Raw genomic sequence first — 18,445 nt, forward strand, 5'->3', positions numbered from 1 at the left:
GTGCACACTACCAAGGTAAAATTTGGATGGAAGAAAATCAAGTCAATAAATACAATCAACAAATACAATCAACAAATTAAGTAATAAAATTAGATAAGCAAAATTATTCAAATTTAAATTAAACTATTAATGTGCACACTACCTAGGTAAAATTTGGATGGAAAAAAATCAAGTCAATAAATACAATCAACAAATTAAGTAATAAAATTAGATAAGCAAAAATATTCAAATTTAAATTAAACTATTAATGTGCACACTACCTAGGAAAATTTTGGATGGAAAAAAATCAAGTCAATAAATACAATCAACAAATTAAGTAATAAAATTAGATAAGCAAAATTATTCAAATTTAAATTAAACTATTAATGTGCACACTACCTAGGTAAAATTTGGATGGAAAAAAATCAAGTCAATAAATACAATCAACAAATTAAGTAATAAAATTAGATAAGCAAAAATAATCAAATTTAAATTAAACTATTAATGTGCACACTACCTAGGTAAAATTTGGATGGAAAAAAATCAAGTCAATAAATACAATCAACAAATTAAGTAATAAAATTAGATAAGCAAAAATAATCAAATTTAAATTAAACTATTAATGTGCACACTACCTAGGTAAAATTTGGATGGAAAAAAATCAAGTCAATAAATACAATCAACAAATTCAGTAATAAATTTAGATAAGCAAAATTATTCAAATTTAAATTAAACTATTAATGTGCACACTACCTAGGTAAAATTAGGATGGAAAAAAATCAAGGTAATAAATACAATCAACAAATTAAGTAATAAAATTAGATAAGCAAAAATAATCAAATTTAAATTAAACTATTAATGTGCACACTACCTATGTAAAATTTGGATGGAAAAAAATCAAGTCAATAAATACAATCAACAAATTAAGTAATAAAATTAGATAAGCAAAATTATTCAAATTTAAATTAAACTATTAATGCGCACACTACCTAGGTAAAATTTGGATGGAAAAAAATCAAGTCAATAAATACAATCAACAAATTAAGTAATAAAATTAGATAAGCAAAAATATTCAAATTTAAATTAAACTATTAATGTGCACACTACCTAGGTAAAATTTGGATGGAAGAAAATCAAGTCAATAAATACAATCAACAAATACAATCAACAAATTAAGTAATAAAATTAGATAAGCAAAATTATTCAAATTTAAATTAAACTATTAATGTGCACACTACCTAGGTAAAATTTGGATGGAAAAAAATCAAGGTAATAAATACAATCAACAAATTAAGTAATAAAATTAGATAAGCAAAAATAATCAAATTTAAATTAAACTATTAATGTGCACACTACCTATGTAAAATTTGGATGGAAAAAAATCAAGTCAATAAATACAATCAACAAATTAAGTAATAAAATTAGATAAGCAAAATTATTCAAATTTAAATTAAACTATTAATGCGCACACTACCTAGGTAAAATTTGGATGGAAAAAAATCAAGTCAATAAATACAATCAACAAATTAAGTAATAAAATTAGATAAGCAAAAATATTCAAATTTAAATTAAACTATTAATGTGCACACTACCTAGGTAAAATTTGGATGGAAGAAAATCAAGTCAATAAATACAATCAACAAATACAATCAACAAATTAAGTAATAAAATTAGATAAGCAAAATTATTCAAATTTAAATTAAACTATTAATGTGCACACTACCTAGGTAAAATTTGGATGGAAAAAAATCAAGTCAATAAATACAATCAACAAATTAAGTAATAAAATTAGATAAGCAAAAATATTCAAATTTAAATTAAACTATTAATGTGCACACTACCTAGGAAAAATTTGGATGGAAAAAAATCAAGTCAATAAATACAATCAACAAATTAAGTAATAAAATTAGATAAGCAAAATTATTCAAATTTAAATTAAACTATTAATGTGCACACTACCTAGGTAAAATTTGGATGGAAAAAAATCAAGTCAATAAATACAATCAACAAATTAAGTAATAAAATTAGATAAGCAAAAATAATCAAATTTAAATTAAACTATTAATGTGCACACTACCTAGGTAAAATTTGGATGGAAAAAAATCAAGTCAATAAATACAATCAGCAAATTAAGTAATAAAATTAGATAAGCAAAAATAATCAAATTTAAATTAAACTATTAATGTGCACACTACCTAGGTAAAATTTGGATGGAAAAAAATCAAGTCAATAAATACAATCAACAAATTCAGTAATAAATTTAGATAAGCAAAATTATTCAAATTTAAATTAAACTATTAATGTGCACACTACCTAGGTAAAATTTGGATGGAAAAAAATCAAGGTAATAAATACAATCAACAAATTAAGTAATAAAATTAGATAAGCAAAAATAATCAAATTTAAATTAAACTATTAATGTGCACACTACCTATGTAAAATTTGGATGGAAAAAAATCAAGTCAATAAATACAATCAACAAATTAAGTAATAAAATTAGATAAGCAAAATTATTCAAATTTAAATTAAACTATTAATGTGCACACTACCTAGGTAAAATTTGGATGGAAAAAAATCAAGGTAATAAATACAATCAACAAATTAAGTAATAAAATTAGATAAGCAAAAATAATCAAATTTAAATTAAACTATTAATGTGCACACTACCTAGGTAAAATTTGGATGGAAAAAAATCAAGGTAATAAATACAATCAGCAAATTAAGTAATAAAATTAGACAAGCAAAATTATTCAAATTTAAATTAAACTATTAATGTGCACACTACCTAGGTAAAATTTGGATGGAAAAAAATCAAGGTAATAAATACAATCAACAAATTAAGTAATAAAATTAGATAAGAAAAATTATTCAAATTTAAATTAAACTATTAATGTGCACACTACCAAGGTAAAATTTGGATGGAAGAAAATCAAGTCAATAAATACAATCAACAAATTAAGTAATAAAATTAGATAAGCAAAAATAATCAAATTTAAATTAAACTATTAATGTGCACACTACCTAGGTAAAATTTGGATGGAAAAAAATCAAGTCAATAAATACAATCAGCAAATTAAGTAATAAAATTAGATAAGCAAAAATAATCAAATTTAAATTAAACTATTAATGTGCACACTACCTAGGTAAAATTTGGATGGAAAAAAATCAAGTCAATAAATACAATCAACAAATTCAGTAATAAATTTAGATAAGCAAAATTATTCAAATTTAAATTAAACTATTAATGTGCACACTACCTAGGTAAAATTTGGATGGAAAAAAATCAAGGTAATAAATACAATCAACAAATTAAGTAATAAAATTAGATAAGCAAAAATAATCAAATTTAAATTAAACTATTAATGTGCACACTACCTATGTAAAATTTGGATGGAAAAAAATCAAGTCAATAAATACAATCAACAAATTAAGTAATAAAATTAGATAAGCAAAATTATTCAAATTTAAATTAAACTATTAATGTGCACACTACCTAGGTAAAATTTGGATGGAAAAAAATCAAGGTAATAAATACAATCAACAAATTAAGTAATAAAATTAGATAAGCAAAAATAATCAAATTTAAATTAAACTATTAATGTGCACACTACCTAGGTAAAATTTGGATGGAAAAAAATCAAGGTAATAAATACAATCAGCAAATTAAGTAATAAAATTAGACAAGCAAAATTATTCAAATTTAAATTAAACTATTAATGTGCACACTACCTAGGTAAAATTTGGATGGAAAAAAATCAAGGTAATAAATACAATCAACAAATTAAGTAATAAAATTAGATAAGAAAAATTATTCAAATTTAAATTAAACTATTAATGTGCACACTACCAAGGTAAAATTTGGATGGAAGAAAATCAAGTCAATAAATACAATCAACAAATACAATCAACAAATTAAGTAATAAAATTAGATAAGCAAAATTATTCAAATTTAAATTAAACTATTAATGTGCACACTACCTAGGTAAAATTTGGATGGAAAAAAATCAAGTCAATAAATACAATCAACAAATTAAGTAATAAAATTAGATAAGCAAAAATATTCAAATTTAAATTAAACTATTAATGTGCACACTACCTAGGAAAATTTTGGATGGAAAAAAATCAAGTCAATAAATACAATCAACAAATTAAGTAATAAAATTAGATAAGCAAAATTATTCAAATTTAAATTAAACTATTAATGTGCACACTACCTAGGTAAAATTTGGATGGAAAAAAATCAAGTCAATAAATACAATCAACAAATTAAGTAATAAAATTAGATAAGCAAAAATAATCAAATTTAAATTAAACTATTAATGTGCACACTACCTAGGTAAAATTTGGATGGAAAAAAATCAAGTCAATAAATACAATCAACAAATTAAGTAATAAAATTAGATAAGCAAAATTATTCAAATTTAAATTAAACTATTAATGCGCACACTACCTAGGTAAAATTTGGATGGAAAAAAATCAAGTCAATAAATACAATCAACAAATTAAGTAATAAAATTAGATAAGCAAAAATATTCAAATTTAAATTAAACTATTAATGTGCACACTACCTAGGTAAAATTTGGATGGAAGAAAATCAAGTCAATAAATACAATCAACAAATACAATCAACAAATTAAGTAATAAAATTAGATAAGCAAAATTATTCAAATTTAAATTAAACTATTAATGTGCACACTACCTAGGTAAAATTTGGATGGAAAAAAATCAAGTCAATAAATACAATCAACAAATTAAGTAATAAAATTAGATAAGCAAAATTATTCAAATTTAAATTAAACTATTAATGTGCACACTACCTAGGTAAAATTTGGATGGAAAAAAATCAAGTCAATAAATACAATCAACAAATTAAGTAATAAAATTAGATAAGCAAAAATAATCAAATTTAAATTAAACTATTAATGTGCACACTACCTAGGTAAAATTTGGATGGAAAAAAATCAAGTCAATAAATACAATCAACAAATTAAGTAATAAAATTAGATAAGCAAAAATAATCAAATTTAAATTAAACTATTAATGTGCACACTACCTAGGTAAAATTTGGATGGAAAAAAATCAAGTCAATAAATACAATCAACAAATTCAGTAATAAATTTAGATAAGCAAAATTATTCAAATTTAAATTAAACTATTAATGTGCACACTACCTAGGTAAAATTTGGATGGAAAAAAATCAAGGTAATAAATACAATCAACAAATTAAGTAATAAAATTAGATAAGCAAAAATAATCAAATTTAAATTAAACTATTAATGTGCACACTACCTATGTAAAATTTGGATGGAAAAAAATCAAGTCAATAAATACAATCAACAAATTAAGTAATAAAATTAGATAAGCAAAATTATTCAAATTTAAATTAAACTATTAATGCGCACACTACCTAGGTAAAATTTGGATGGAAAAAAATCAAGTCAATAAATACAATCAACAAATTAAGTAATAAAATTAGATAAGCAAAAATATTCAAATTTAAATTAAACTATTAATGTGCACACTACCTAGGTAAAATTTGGATGGAAGAAAATCAAGTCAATAAATACAATCAACAAATACAATCAACAAATTAAGTAATAAAATTAGATAAGCAAAATTATTCAAATTTAAATTAAACTATTAATGTGCACACTACCTAGGTAAAATTTGGATGGAAAAAAAATCAAGTCAATAAATACAATCAACAAATTAAGTAATAAAATTAGATAAGCAAAAATAATCAAATTTAAATTAAACTATTAATGTGCACACTACCTAGGTAAAATTTGGATGGAAAAAAATCAAGGTAATAAATACAATCAGCAAATTAAGTAATAAAATTAGACAAGCAAAATTATTCAAATTTAAATTAAACTATTAATGTGCACACTACCTAGGTAAAATTTGGATGGAAAAAAATCAAGGTAATAAATACAATCAACAAATTCAGTAATAAATTTAGATAAGCAAAATTATTCAAATTTAAATTAAACTATTAATGTGCACACTACCTAGGTAAAATTTGGATGGAAAAAAATCAAGGTAATAAATACAATCAACAAATTAAGTAATAAAATTAGATAAGCAAAAATAATCAAATTTAAATTAAACTATTAATGTGCACACTACCTATGTAAAATTTGGATGGAAAAAAATCAAGTCAATAAATACAATCAACAAATTAAGTAATAAAATTAGATAAGCAAAATTATTCAAATTTAAATTAAACTATTAATGCGCACACTACCTAGGTAAAATTTGGATGGAAAAAAATCAAGTCAATAAATACAATCAACAAATTAAGTAATAAAATTAGATAAGCAAAAATATTCAAATTTAAATTAAACTATTAATGTGCACACTACCTAGGTAAAATTTGGATGGAAGAAAATCAAGTCAATAAATACAATCAACAAATACAATCAACAAATTAAGTAATAAAATTAGATAAGCAAAATTATTCAAATTTAAATTAAACTATTAATGTGCACACTACCTAGGTAAAATTTGGATGGAAAAAAATCAAGTCAATAAATACAATCAACAAATTAAGTAATAAAATTAGATAAGCAAAAATATTCAAATTTAAATTAAACTATTAATGTGCACACTACCTAGGAAAAATTTGGATGGAAAAAAATCAAGTCAATAAATACAATCAACAAATTAAGTAATAAAATTAGATAAGCAAAATTATTCAAATTTAAATTAAACTATTAATGTGCACACTACCTAGGTAAAATTTGGATGGAAAAAAATCAAGTCAATAAATACAATCAACAAATTAAGTAATAAAATTAGATAAGCAAAAATAATCAAATTTAAATTAAACTATTAATGTGCACACTACCTAGGTAAAATTTGGATGGAAAAAAATCAAGTCAATAAATACAATCAGCAAATTAAGTAATAAAATTAGATAAGCAAAAATAATCAAATTTAAATTAAACTATTAATGTGCACACTACCTAGGTAAAATTTGGATGGAAAAAAATCAAGTCAATAAATACAATCAACAAATTCAGTAATAAATTTAGATAAGCAAAATTATTCAAATTTAAATTAAACTATTAATGTGCACACTACCTAGGTAAAATTTGGATGGAAAAAAATCAAGGTAATAAATACAATCAACAAATTAAGTAATAAAATTAGATAAGCAAAAATAATCAAATTTAAATTAAACTATTAATGTGCACACTACCTATGTAAAATTTGGATGGAAAAAAATCAAGTCAATAAATACAATCAACAAATTAAGTAATAAAATTAGATAAGCAAAATTATTCAAATTTAAATTAAACTATTAATGTGCACACTACCTAGGTAAAATTTGGATGGAAAAAAATCAAGGTAATAAATACAATCAACAAATTAAGTAATAAAATTAGATAAGCAAAAATAATCAAATTTAAATTAAACTATTAATGTGCACACTACCTAGGTAAAATTTGGATGGAAAAAAATCAAGGTAATAAATACAATCAGCAAATTAAGTAATAAAATTAGACAAGCAAAATTATTCAAATTTAAATTAAACTATTAATGTGCACACTACCTAGGTAAAATTTGGATGGAAAAAAATCAAGGTAATAAATACAATCAACAAATTAAGTAATAAAATTAGATAAGAAAAATTATTCAAATTTAAATTAAACTATTAATGTGCACACTACCAAGGTAAAATTTGGATGGAAGAAAATCAAGTCAATAAATACAATCAACAAATTAAGTAATAAAATTAGATAAGCAAAAATAATCAAATTTAAATTAAACTATTAATGTGCACACTACCTAGGTAAAATTTGGATGGAAAAAAATCAAGTCAATAAATACAATCAGCAAATTAAGTAATAAAATTAGATAAGCAAAAATAATCAAATTTAAATTAAACTATTAATGTGCACACTACCTAGGTAAAATTTGGATGGAAAAAAATCAAGTCAATAAATACAATCAACAAATTCAGTAATAAATTTAGATAAGCAAAATTATTCAAATTTAAATTAAACTATTAATGTGCACACTACCTAGGTAAAATTTGGATGGAAAAAAATCAAGGTAATAAATACAATCAACAAATTAAGTAATAAAATTAGATAAGCAAAAATAATCAAATTTAAATTAAACTATTAATGTGCACACTACCTATGTAAAATTTGGATGGAAAAAAATCAAGTCAATAAATACAATCAACAAATTAAGTAATAAAATTAGATAAGCAAAATTATTCAAATTTAAATTAAACTATTAATGTGCACACTACCTAGGTAAAATTTGGATGGAAAAAAATCAAGGTAATAAATACAATCAACAAATTAAGTAATAAAATTAGATAAGCAAAAATAATCAAATTTAAATTAAACTATTAATGTGCACACTACCTAGGTAAAATTTGGATGGAAAAAAATCAAGGTAATAAATACAATCAGCAAATTAAGTAATAAAATTAGACAAGCAAAATTATTCAAATTTAAATTAAACTATTAATGTGCACACTACCTAGGTAAAATTTGGATGGAAAAAAATCAAGGTAATAAATACAATCAACAAATTAAGTAATAAAATTAGATAAGAAAAATTATTCAAATTTAAATTAAACTATTAATGTGCACACTACCAAGGTAAAATTTGGATGGAAGAAAATCAAGTCAATAAATACAATCAACAAATACAATCAACAAATTAAGTAATAAAATTAGATAAGCAAAATTATTCAAATTTAAATTAAACTATTAATGTGCACACTACCTAGGTAAAATTTGGATGGAAAAAAATCAAGTCAATAAATACAATCAACAAATTAAGTAATAAAATTAGATAAGCAAAAATATTCAAATTTAAATTAAACTATTAATGTGCACACTACCTAGGAAAATTTTGGATGGAAAAAAATCAAGTCAATAAATACAATCAACAAATTAAGTAATAAAATTAGATAAGCAAAATTATTCAAATTTAAATTAAACTATTAATGTGCACACTACCTAGGTAAAATTTGGATGGAAAAAAATCAAGTCAATAAATACAATCAACAAATTAAGTAATAAAATTAGATAAGCAAAAATAATCAAATTTAAATTAAACTATTAATGTGCACACTACCTAGGTAAAATTTGGATGGAAAAAAATCAAGTCAATAAATACAATCAACAAATTAAGTAATAAAATTAGATAAGCAAAAATAATCAAATTTAAATTAAACTATTAATGTGCACACTACCTAGGTAAAATTTGGATGGAAAAAAATCAAGTCAATAAATACAATCAACAAATTCAGTAATAAATTTAGATAAGCAAAATTATTCAAATTTAAATTAAACTATTAATGTGCACACTACCTAGGTAAAATTAGGATGGAAAAAAATCAAGGTAATAAATACAATCAACAAATTAAGTAATAAAATTAGATAAGCAAAAATAATCAAATTTAAATTAAACTATTAATGTGCACACTACCTATGTAAAATTTGGATGGAAAAAAATCAAGTCAATAAATACAATCAACAAATTAAGTAATAAAATTAGATAAGCAAAATTATTCAAATTTAAATTAAACTATTAATGCGCACACTACCTAGGTAAAATTTGGATGGAAAAAAATCAAGTCAATAAATACAATCAACAAATTAAGTAATAAAATTAGATAAGCAAAAATATTCAAATTTAAATTAAACTATTAATGTGCACACTACCTAGGTAAAATTTGGATGGAAGAAAATCAAGTCAATAAATACAATCAACAAATACAATCAACAAATTAAGTAATAAAATTAGATAAGCAAAATTATTCAAATTTAAATTAAACTATTAATGTGCACACTACCTAGGTAAAATTTGGATGGAAAAAAATCAAGTCAATAAATACAATCAACAAATTAAGTAATAAAATTAGATAAGCAAAATTATTCAAATTTAAATTAAACTATTAATGTGCACACTACCTAGGTAAAATTTGGATGGAAAAAAATCAAGTCAATAAATACAATCAACAAATTAAGTAATAAAATTAGATAAGCAAAAATAATCAAATTTAAATTAAACTATTAATGTGCACACTACCTAGGTAAAATTTGGATGGAAAAAAATCAAGTCAATAAATACAATCAACAAATTAAGTAATAAAATTAGATAAGCAAAAATAATCAAATTTAAATTAAACTATTAATGTGCACACTACCTAGGTAAAATTTGGATGGAAAAAAATCAAGTCAATAAATACAATCAACAAATTCAGTAATAAATTTAGATAAGCAAAATTATTCAAATTTAAATTAAACTATTAATGTGCACACTACCTAGGTAAAATTTGGATGGAAAAAAATCAAGGTAATAAATACAATCAACAAATTAAGTAATAAAATTAGATAAGCAAAAATAATCAAATTTAAATTAAACTATTAATGTGCACACTACCTATGTAAAATTTGGATGGAAAAAAATCAAGTCAATAAATACAATCAACAAATTAAGTAATAAAATTAGATAAGCAAAATTATTCAAATTTAAATTAAACTATTAATGCGCACACTACCTAGGTAAAATTTGGATGGAAAAAAATCAAGTCAATAAATACAATCAACAAATTAAGTAATAAAATTAGATAAGCAAAAATATTCAAATTTAAATTAAACTATTAATGTGCACACTACCTAGGTAAAATTTGGATGGAAGAAAATCAAGTCAATAAATACAATCAACAAATACAATCAACAAATTAAGTAATAAAATTAGATAAGCAAAATTATTCAAATTTAAATTAAACTATTAATGTGCACACTACCTAGGTAAAATTTGGATGGAAAAAAAATCAAGTCAATAAATACAATCAACAAATTAAGTAATAAAATTAGATAAGCAAAAATAATCAAATTTAAATTAAACTATTAATGTGCACACTACCTAGGTAAAATTTGGATGGAAAAAAATCAAGGTAATAAATACAATCAGCAAATTAAGTAATAAAATTAGACAAGCAAAATTATTCAAATTTAAATTAAACTATTAATGTGCACACTACCTAGGTAAAATTTGGATGGAAAAAAATCAAGGTAATAAATACAATCAACAAATTAAGTAATAAAATTAGATAAGAAAAATTATTCAAATTTAAATTAAACTATTAATGTGCACACTACCAAGGTAAAATTTGGATGGAAGAAAATCAAGTCAATAAATACAATCAACAAATACAATCAACAAATTAAGTAATAAAATTAGATAAGCAAAATTATTCAAATTTAAATTAAACTATTAATGTGCACACTACCTAGGTAAAATTTGGATGGAAAAAAATCAAGTCAATAAATACAATCAACAAATTAAGTAATAAAATTAGATAAGCAAAATTATTCAAATTTAAATTAAACTATTAATGTGCACACTACCTAGGTAAAATTTGGATGGAAAAAAATCAAGTCAATAAATACAATCAACAAATTAAGTAATAAAATTAGATAAGCAAAAATAATCAAATTTAAATTAAACTATTAATGTGCACACTACCTAGGTAAAATTTGGATGGAAAAAAATCAAGGTAATAAATACAATCAACAAATTAAGTAATAAAATTAGATAAGCAAAAATAATCAAATTTAAATTAAACTATTAATGTGCACACTACCTATGTAAAATTTGGATGGAAAAAAATCAAGTCAATAAATACAATCAACAAATTAAGTAATAAAATTAGATAAGCAAAATTATTCAAATTTAAATTAAACTATTAATGCGCACACTACCTAGGTAAAATTTGGATGGAAAAAAATCAAGTCAATAAATACAATCAACAAATTAAGTAATAAAATTAGATAAGCAAAAATATTCAAATTTAAATTAAACTATTAATGTGCACACTACCTAGGTAAAATTTGGATGGAAGAAAATCAAGTCAATAAATACAATCAACAAATACAATCAACAAATTAAGTAATAAAATTAGATAAGCAAAATTATTCAAATTTAAATTAAACTATTAATGTGCACACTACCTAGGTAAAATTTGGATGGAAAAAAAATCAAGTCAATAAATACAATCAACAAATTAAGTAATAAAATTAGATAAGCAAAAATAATCAAATTTAAATTAAACTATTAATGTGCACACTACCTAGGTAAAATTTGGATGGAAAAAAATCAAGGTAATAAATACAATCAGCAAATTAAGTAATAAAATTAGACAAGCAAAATTATTCAAATTTAAATTAAACTATTAATGTGCACACTACCTAGGTAAAATTTGGATGGAAAAAAATCAAGGTAATAAATACAATCAACAAATTAAGTAATAAAATTAGATAAGAAAAATTATTCAAATTTAAATTAAACTATTAATGTGCACACTACCAAGGTAAAATTTGGATGGAAAAAAATCAAGTCTATAAATACAATCAACAAATTAAGTAATAAAATTAGATAAGCAAAAATAATTAAATTTAAATTAAACTATTAATGTGCACACTACCTAGGTAAAATTTGGATGGAAAAAAATCAAGTCAATAAATACAATCAACAAATTAAGTAATAAAATTAGATAAGCAAAAATAATCAAATTTAAATTAAACTATTAATGTGCACACTACCTAGGTAAAATTTGGATGGAAAAAAATCAAGTCAATAAATACAATCAACAAATTCAGTAATAAATTTAGATAAGCAAAATTATTCAAATTTAAATTAAACTATTAATGTGCACACTACCTAGGTAAAATTTGGATGGAAAAAAATCAAGGTAATAAATACAATCAGCAAATTAAGTAATAAAATTAGACAAGCAAAATTATTCAAATTTAAATTAAACTATTAATGTGCACACTACCTAGGTAAAATTTCGATGGAAAAAAAATCAAGTCAATAAATACAATCAACAAATTAAGTAATAAAAAGAGATAAGAAAAATAATTCAAATTTAAATTAAACTATTAATGTGCACACTACCTAGGTAAAATTTGGATGGAAAAAAATCAAGGTAATAAATACAATCAGCAAATTAAGTAATAAAATTAGATAAGCAAAATTATTCAAATTTAAATTAAACTATTAATGTGCACACTACCTAGGTAATATTTGGATGGAAAAAAATCAAGTCTATAAATACAATTAACAAATTAAGTAATAAAATTAGATAAGCAAAATTATTCAAATTTAAATTAAACTATTAATGTGCACACTACCTAGGTAAAATTTGGATGGAAAAAAATCAAGTCAATAAATACAATCAACAAATTAAGTAATGAAATGAGATAAGCAAAATTATTCAAATTTAAATTAAACTATTAATGTGCACACTACACCTAGGTAAAATTTGGATGGAAAAAAATCAAGTCAATAAATACAATCAACAAATTAAGTAATAAAATTAGATAAGCAAAATTATTCAAATTTAAATTAAACTATTAATGTGCACACTACCTAGGTAAAATTTGGATGGAAAAAAATCAAGTCAATAAACACAATCAACAAATTAAGTAATAAAATTAGATAAGCAAAATTATTCAAATTTAAATTAAACTATTAATGTGCACACTACCTAGGTAAAATTTGGATGGAAAAAAATCAAGTCAATAAATACATTCAAATTAAGTAATAAAATGAGATAAGCAAAAATTTTCAACTTTAAATGAAACTGTTAATGTGCACACAACCTAGGTAAATTGTGAATGGAAAAAAATCAAGTCAATAAATACAATCAACAAATTAAGTAATCAAGAATTTGAAATACAAACATTTCACAACAATATTAATAAAGATCTCAATGCTTGACAGAGATTTGGAAAATCCTCGAGTTGTAGTAATGAAGAAAAAAAATGGTGTAAAACTTTTTAAAACTATTTTCTTAATTATGTGACTATGTTTATTGAAAATAAATGTTAGAAAAATGTTTTAAATTATTAGCACTATTACTTAAATTAATAGAAAGCTATATACCAAAATTGCTTTTTTTATCATCCAAGAGTATTGTTAACTTAATAAATCATAAAATTTCTTTTAAATCAATATAAGATTTTGTCAATATAAGAAACACAATGTTTGATTTTAAAACAGCATGACTTTAAATCATGATGTGCGATTTCAAAATGGTGAGAATACAAATCGCAACCTGCGATTTCAAAATAGCGTATTTATGTAGCGTATTAATTCATGTATTTACAATTAGCTACAAATATTTTCAAAAGAGTAGAATTCTTAGGCTCACTGCATAGTTAGTTTTACTGTACTGTTCCCTAATATATATATATATATATATATATATATATATATATATAAATAAAGTAACATAACATAAGTGGTTGTGATAAATGATTAATACGAACAAATAAACTAATGAAATGCAATTCTAAACTTAATTATAAATTAATAATGAACCTACTTTTTTAAAAGCTGTTAAAGGTAGAGCATTTATAGAAAACTGAGGCATACTTCCAAAACATTGAGATAATGTGATATAGCGAGACCAAGACAATTCCATTTTAGCAAGAAATTCTTGCCTATCCCCTTTGCATACCTGAAAATACAATGTTTTAATTTAACATGCATAGTTTAAATAACACAAATAGCATTCTTGGAATGGATAGGTATTATACAACATATTAAAAAACTAAGGAAACAGTAAAATATTTGCGCATCAAATCAAAAATCTAAAAATACACATACAAAATATTTTCAGGAGATGCATTCAATCATGCAAAAAAATAAACAAATAAAAATACATGATCTGCTTAAATTAAAACAATCTGTTTAAAATTTTTGTTATTTCGTTAAAATCATTTTTCAATTATTTTTGTTAACTAATCATAACTGATAATAGTTGATCGCTGTTCTAAAAGGAATTTTAAAATTGTGTAAATATTTTTTTTCTTCAAAAAAATTCAATATGATTTCCAAAATTATTTCCTAAAAATTTTTTTTTGATTTCACTGACTAATTGAGAAATTTCAGATTAAATTCACTTCACCATTAGCAAAAGTATGACAACAGAATTATTAGTTTTAATTCTTCATGAGCAAAATAACAGATAAACTGTAAATTTAAAGGGAAAAATCTTAATGTTAAAGTAAAACACCTTAAGAAGCATCTTAATTTAAAGCTAGGGCTTATCTAAAGCTTAAATTAAAGCTTTATATCATCCTAATTCAGTCTTATTTTGCAGAATTTATCTATCATTTACAAAGCTACTATCTTTTAAATATTTCCGTATTATTTCACCACTGTTTTATAATGGTAAATAAGAAAGGCTGACATGATTTAAATTAATTGATCATAAATGATGATTTAGTCACAATTAAAATCAACTGATTCATATATATATATAAAAACAGGTTTCAGTAGAAAAATTCTAAATATCAAAATCTGATTTTTTCATTGGTATTGAAGATTTTTAATGATAAATATCGATTAAATTCTTAAAATAGATTAATAAATAAAAACAAAAAGTAATAAGGGAAGACGAGAATGCTGTGAAACTTTCAACAACATAACATATTTTATTATTTTTTTTATACAAAATAATTTACTGCTAAATAATCATACATATTCTAATTATATCAATTTAGTTATATGTTTATTTAAATTAAACATAAATACCTTTAGAACTTATTTAATACATAGTACATGCATAAATGGATGAAGAACACTGAAGAAATAAATGTTGAATAAAGAAAGACTTGTTCTGTTGAGGGCAATTTAGAATAATCATTTCTTATTTTAATTAATTTATTTATTATTTAAAATACTTGACTTTCTAAATTCATGAGGATGTTGACTGTGAAAAAACATAGCAATGTTTTCATTCAGTGAATAGTTTGTAATAATATAAATAGAATAGAAAATAGAGAGATTTCATGTATGGAACAATTTTCGAGGAGGAATTTGACAGAAGCGGCTAAGCACCCTACTTTTAATAATAAATTAAACCAGAAAAATACAGTAAAACCTCGCTACAACAATATTTTGGGGTCCAAATAAATATATTGTTGTAGAGGGATATATAATTATATCGAGGGCCAACACAATTAGGGGACACAGTAAGATTTCTTTTAAATTTTAATGTTATATATGTATTAACTATAAATCTATTTACATAGTACATATAAATATTTAATTAGCAGATTGCTAATTATGGTTAAATATGAAATCAGATAGGAATACTATATCTGTGACTCTTTAAGAGAGAAGGGAGGCAATTCTGAGAATGGAAGGTCTTGGGAGTGGTCTATGTACATCAAGGGTTGGGGTATTGATTGGGGGGAAGCATAATCAGCAGTGAGACTTCTCTCGTCAGAAAAGACAACAAAAAAAGGCAAAATATGATAAAATAAGATTTTTTACACATTTGAAAACCAATAATAAATGGAGAAAATAAGGTTGAAATTTGAAGAAAAAAAATTGTTTTACAGGAGTTTAATTGCTTCAGAGAATATCATAATATAGAGAGGCGGATAACATTAATTCATATGCAAGTTCGTCGGGACCACGAAACATTATTGTAATAGAGCGAGTAATTGTTATATTGAATATCGTAGTAGCGAGAGTTCACTGTAGTAAATTACAACATGATGGATTTTAAATTCTGATATTAAATTCTAACTGCATTGAACTTAATGTCACTTATTGTAATATATCATTTTAAATCTGTTGCTCCTTAAATGTATTCATAAGACTAAAGCTTGATTAAATTTAAACTAAAGTTTCCTGAATGAAAAAATTAAAAAAAAGATTTAAATGGAAACTCATTTAAAAATGCAACTGATTAAGAGAAAATGTTTACAAACGAGATAAATAAAAATTTCAATCATTTTGCATGTTATAACAGTATTACATAACCTATAAAGTTATTTTGTTGCTTCGAAAATTCGAATATATTTTTAAGGAATCTGAGAGATTATCCCAAAATTCAGAAATCACCCGATTTTTTCGGGAGAATAGGCAGCTATGTAATGATTTATCAATTTTAATAATGTTCATGAGAAATATTACGTATTATAATTATAATATTGTTTTTAGGTAATATTAACCCTCTTGGCGTCAATACTGAAAGGGGCTTGCCCGTGTATGCACGGGTTCACGTTCTAGCTCTGGAGCGGCGATCACGTCTTTTTCTGAACTAGAATATTTCCTTCCCCCTCAACCTCCTACTGCTCACAAATTGAGAGGCATATAAGCTGTCATCGTAAATCACTCACTGTTGTAATAGAATATTTCTGTTTGAATAGATGTGAATAGTTTGCGTTCTTTTTCATGTTCGAACCCCAATCAAACCAAAAGTTTACCTTTAAAAAACAGATTACATTTTTATTTTCTCCAACACTTTCGAAATATTGAATTTTTTTTAAAAAAAATTATTTATTGCTTAATTTATTATACTAAATCTTTCAATAAATAAAATAGTTTCGTACTTTTAAATTTCAATTAATTTTCGAAAAAGCATTTTTCATTTTAGAGTAAATTGCAGGAAATTATTTCTTGTCTAAATACAAATGCAATATTTAATGAACTAATTAATGAATTTTTAATACAGTAGGGAACCGATTATCCGGAACGATCGGGACCATCGCTATTCCGGATAACCGATTTTTCCGGTTTTCTGAATCGCTACAAAAAGCCGTTTTTTTTATTGTTAAAACCAACTTAAAAAAATAATATTTGGAAATAATCTTAAAAAGAAAAAACGAAGTAATACACTAATGAGTATTTCCAAAACGATAGTAAGGTAAACATCTTTCCAAAAAGAAAGAAAAATCCTAAAATCTTATGAGGAAAAAAAAATTTTTTTTTAAAAAAATGGCGGGAAAATTTATCGAATTTCGTTCCGGATTTTTGGTTTTCTGATTTCCGGATAACGGGTTCTGATAACAAACCATCAAGAAACTTCACAAACTCCAATTAACAAGTTATTCGTTAAAAAACATTAAAAGTTGTTATTAAAAGAACAATTAAAACTTAAACTTTTGATTGTAAATATCTCATACTGCAGGTGGGCGTCACCGGGTAGAAACGGGACATCGGAACGAAGTCTCGGACGCTGCACAACAACCTACTTGAAAGCAAACTGTCATCTTCTTAAGTACTGGACATCAGCCTTTTCACTCCATGCCTTGGCCGCCGGTTGATGCTCCTCCGCCAGTATTCATCCGCGCAGGAACTATTTCGGTTCGTCCTCCTACCTTCGGTCTTCGATCCAATACTCGATCCTTCTACCTTGGTTTTCATGCTACCTCAGCTGTCACAACCAACAGCCTCTACAGTAGCCCCCTACCAGCGCTAGCGAGACTTTTCCAGCTCATTGCTGATACTTTCCCTAAAACTTAACTCGACGGCCTGATCGTGTCTCAACCTCTTTTGGCTTGTCACCAGGCTCTGGGATAGTAGATTCCTCTGTAGATTCGCTCATAGCTGTTGATTCGCTTTTAGGGAATATGTCCTGTTCATCTCGGGATACATATGCTGGTTTTAGACGATCCACGTTTAC

The 18,445-nt window shown here is 23.3% G+C and overlaps 1 protein-coding gene across 1 annotated transcript in view; it reads right to left on the reverse strand.

The window, feature by feature from the left end:
* Positions 1-18,445, reverse strand: part of HPS4 (Hermansky-Pudlak syndrome 4 protein) — a 99,701-nt gene that overhangs the window by 72,561 nt on the left and 8,695 nt on the right. The window contains exon 4 of the mRNA XM_071185375.2: positions 14,348-14,482. Within this exon, the coding sequence (XP_071041476.2) occupies positions 14,348-14,482 (135 nt within the window). The remainder of the gene's footprint in view (positions 1-14,347; positions 14,483-18,445) is intronic.

The sequence above is a fragment of the Parasteatoda tepidariorum genome, chromosome 5, assembly GCF_982258835.1.
Source record: "Parasteatoda tepidariorum strain Cologne lab strain chromosome 5, Ptep-v5.0, whole genome shotgun sequence".
In the NCBI taxonomy this organism is placed as follows: domain Eukaryota; kingdom Metazoa; phylum Arthropoda; class Arachnida; order Araneae; family Theridiidae; genus Parasteatoda; species Parasteatoda tepidariorum.